The sequence below is a fragment of the Trachymyrmex septentrionalis genome, unplaced genomic scaffold (genome assembly GCF_001594115.1).
Source record: "Trachymyrmex septentrionalis isolate Tsep2-gDNA-1 unplaced genomic scaffold, Tsep1.0 scaffold44, whole genome shotgun sequence".
NCBI lineage: Eukaryota > Metazoa > Arthropoda > Insecta > Hymenoptera > Formicidae > Trachymyrmex > Trachymyrmex septentrionalis.
This window is the reverse complement of record NW_017305611.1, coordinates 828,678-832,184: the sequence shown is the minus strand read 5'-3', so window position 1 is coordinate 832,184 and position 3,507 is coordinate 828,678. Positions and strand designations below refer to the sequence as shown.

Genomic DNA, 3,507 nt, shown 5'->3' with positions numbered 1-3,507 from the left:
ACAGATACAATATCTAAAACCAGAGTACAATATATTTATGGTTTAACAATCGATAAATTAAATATCAATATAGTTAACGCTAAATCATGTTAACGCTTCTCGATTATTTACGGCATTATTACGCCCTATCAACTATTACGCGCACGTATACATCAACACATTAATATTTAATATGTAATATGCAATATTGCGATATTTCGATGGCAATCGCTCGCCGCTGATATTATCAACGAAATCTCCAGCGTAACAAGTCCATCTGATAAATTCTCCTTTGGAGAATATAAAAATTACCTTCGAAATATATAAAAATTCCCTTCAGGAGTATAAAATTTCCATGTAACGTATGAACTATTTGCAAATGATATCTAATAACACATAAAAATAACACGACTTTTTCGATATTCATTTATGACAAATGTCATTTTTGCAAGGAACTTAATGAATTTCAATTAAGAAATAGTCCAGCTATTCTATCAAGGGCTTGACCATCAACAATTACGTAAAAGATCATTCTATCCAGCACCGTAATAGGGAATCGATCTACGAAACCTGTCGTTTTTTATTTTTTTTTTTGTTCGTTTCTCTTCTTTTACCATAGTTTTAACCACGTTTTAATAAAAATAACAAATGTATATTAACTCTGGAATACGTATTTTTACGTGACCAGAATTCACTCGAAAATTGCTCTAAAGTAATTTAGCCGCGCACTGCACCGCGTAAATATACGTGTGTAAAGCATTTGAATCATATACGGGATTAAAATATGGCAGCGATGTTTTCCGATTTGGACGGGACATATTTTTAGTACGGGGCTCAGTGTACACTCGCATATTTTTTATCCGCCGAAATCTTACAATTCTCCGATGAACTTTAAAATTAAAAATTAATCTTATTCCTCCGTAGCCATGAACTTTATAAAAACGCGAGTTATACGACACTAATTTTAATCTATATATAATTTCCAGAGTTAATATCATTAAAAAAACGATAAAAAGCGAGTGTCTTAATTCTTAACACTCACACTCTCGATTAGTAATGTTTGTGCGATATGTATGTAAAGTAATTGGCACAGGTATATGTATATTATTACGCATTATACAAAATTCATTAGAAATTGATCCCACCCCGATTACCGTGATCTCTCTGCTGCCGGTTGATTTCCTCTTTAAAAAGAAACCACTATCGTATGTTGATAGAAATCACCCGCAATCTTTCCCACGCCCCTCTAACCAATACAAGAAACCTCGTCGGACTTATTAATAAGTCTCATTAAGATCACACAAAAATAGACACCGTTGCGTTGGTATCCCCGCTGTCTCTCTTCAGCGTTCAATAAAAATATGAATAATCGGCGAAGATCGTCACCTTTCCGAATTTTAAACTCGCGATCGGAAGTTGCCGAGATAATTCGGCGAGGATTTTATTGATTGCCGTTGGTCTTTTTGGATTGGCCGTTGTCCGAGAGATGTTTCCAGAGGCCTGTGATCAACGGCACATCCCTGAAGCTGTCGGCCGCCGGCTATTTTGCCTGCTACGAGCACATCAAATCGACCGATCTGGACTCGCCCCAGGCGTTTTGCACTTTGAAACCGGCGCTCGGTCGGGGCACCACGTGGTGGGCTGGGGTCGTCGATGCCGTCGTGTGATGCCTAAGCGTTGTCATAGGAATACTGTTGTTACTCGCTGCGCTTTTCTTCTGATTTTTTTTCACATCCGAATCCTCCTCGAAGCATACCTGAAAAAAAGCAAACGTTTCACGCTATTCGACGAATTTTTATCTCTTTTCCTCTACACCTATTGATATATATTATAGGTAATACAATAAATTAAAACTAAATTTGATTATTTCGGTTAATTCATTAATTTCTTTTTAAATTGTTTTTCAAGTATAAAATTATTAATTCCTAGAATTTTGAATTTTTTTAGAATTCTTTAGAAAAAACGAAATATATGAATGCTAATAAATAAATATATGTGTGTTGATATTTTTAAGGAACAAAAGTATTGTAAACAAAATTATAAATATTCTAAGTATTTTAATTAATTATAATTAATAAAATATATAAATATACACGCTAACATCCTCCATGCTTACTGAGTTGAAGAATAGTGGACAAAATTTCTTTTGGCGGGTCTCCAGGCAAATATACAAACGCATGCATGTTTAAAGTTTTTTTTTTTAAAGAATAAACAAAATTACTCTGCTATTTTAGATATTTTAATTTTGCTTCAAATATTCTCCTTCTACAAAGGAACAGCTTCTTACGTCCTATGACGCGATCAATGACGTATATACATAGCAACGCGACGTGGAGTACCTATCGATGAGATGTAGCAAACTGGAAAGGGATCAAACGCCGTGGGATTATAGTATAGCTTTGCTGATCGGTCGGTTTTTGCTGATCGACGACGACGACGACGACGACGACGACGACGACGACGACGACGCGTCAAAGAGAAACTCTCAGCGTTTCATCACTCACCCATGAATTTCCCGCTGGTTTGGGATCGTTTGACAAATCAATTAAAAGATTTTTCTGACTGTCGTTGCGCCGCTGTTGACCGTTTTGCTTATTTTGTTCATTAATCTTGCCAGTAGTAGTTTTTGTCTCACTGCTGCTCTTCTTTTCATTGTTATCTGTAATTAAAAATTCAGAATGGATGACACTAAACGAAAAAGTGATGAAAAATGTATCTGTCAATTAAGGAAAATTTTCAACAGAAAAATAGATTTGCAAAAATGTAAAAATACTTTTTATCACAAAGACTCGTAAAGCATTGCGATATGTTAAATAAATTAGTTATTGTCCATTTGCAACCTTGCGATTATTTGCAGAAATTTTAGTGCGTAAAAATTCTATATGACAATCCCGAAGCCTCGTATTGAATACTAGTCTACGTGTTGAATACTAAAATCTGTTTTTCATGGAATATCGTGATAGAGGATTGAAAATATAAATTTAATTTTACCAGATGATAAAAGAAAAATATTTATTTCCAAAATGAAATGCACGTGAGTTTTTAGTAAAGCTCTGCATCCAAATATTTGATACAATATGCAGAAGCAAAACATTTCCATGCACAATCTCCATAAAATGAAATCCTTAAAACAGACGATTTAAAAATCAATAAAACGGTTTCGCGATATAAATCGAGAATCGACTCGATCAATTATAAAAATATCCGATAAAAAAATTTAATCTAACAAATCTATCCTTTTGGTACGAACTTTAATATTTCAGAAGAAATAAGAAATCGGCAGTACTAATGAAAAGCATAGAATAAAAAAATAAGAGATCCTACTTTTTATAAAAATTATTTACTTTTGTCACAAAAGTCTTTCAAAATAAAAAGAGAAACGGAAGTTAAATAAACGTAAAACTGCATAATTAGAGTTAAGCTCTTTTGGAAGCTTAATTCTAATACAATTCATAACTCGCAGATTTTCTCATAACTCAGGCATTTAGTATTCTATTTATAATTTTATTTTTTATACATTTTAATATT

The 3,507-nt window shown here is 33.4% G+C and overlaps 1 protein-coding gene across 2 annotated transcripts in view; it reads right to left on the bottom strand.

Moving 5' to 3' along the window:
- Positions 1–579: 579 nt before the first annotated feature.
- Positions 580–3,507, bottom strand: part of LOC108751473 (low density lipoprotein receptor adapter protein 1-like) — a 71,450-nt gene continuing 68,522 nt past the window's right edge. For both annotated transcript variants that reach the window (XM_018491702.1, XM_018491701.1), the window contains exons 5-6: positions 2,484–2,638; positions 580–1,735 (exon numbers count right to left, since the gene is read on the bottom strand). In XM_018491702.1, the coding sequence (XP_018347204.1) occupies positions 1,532–1,735; positions 2,484–2,638 (359 nt within the window). In that variant the 3' untranslated portion in view covers positions 580–1,531. The remainder of the gene's footprint in view (positions 1,736–2,483; positions 2,639–3,507) is intronic.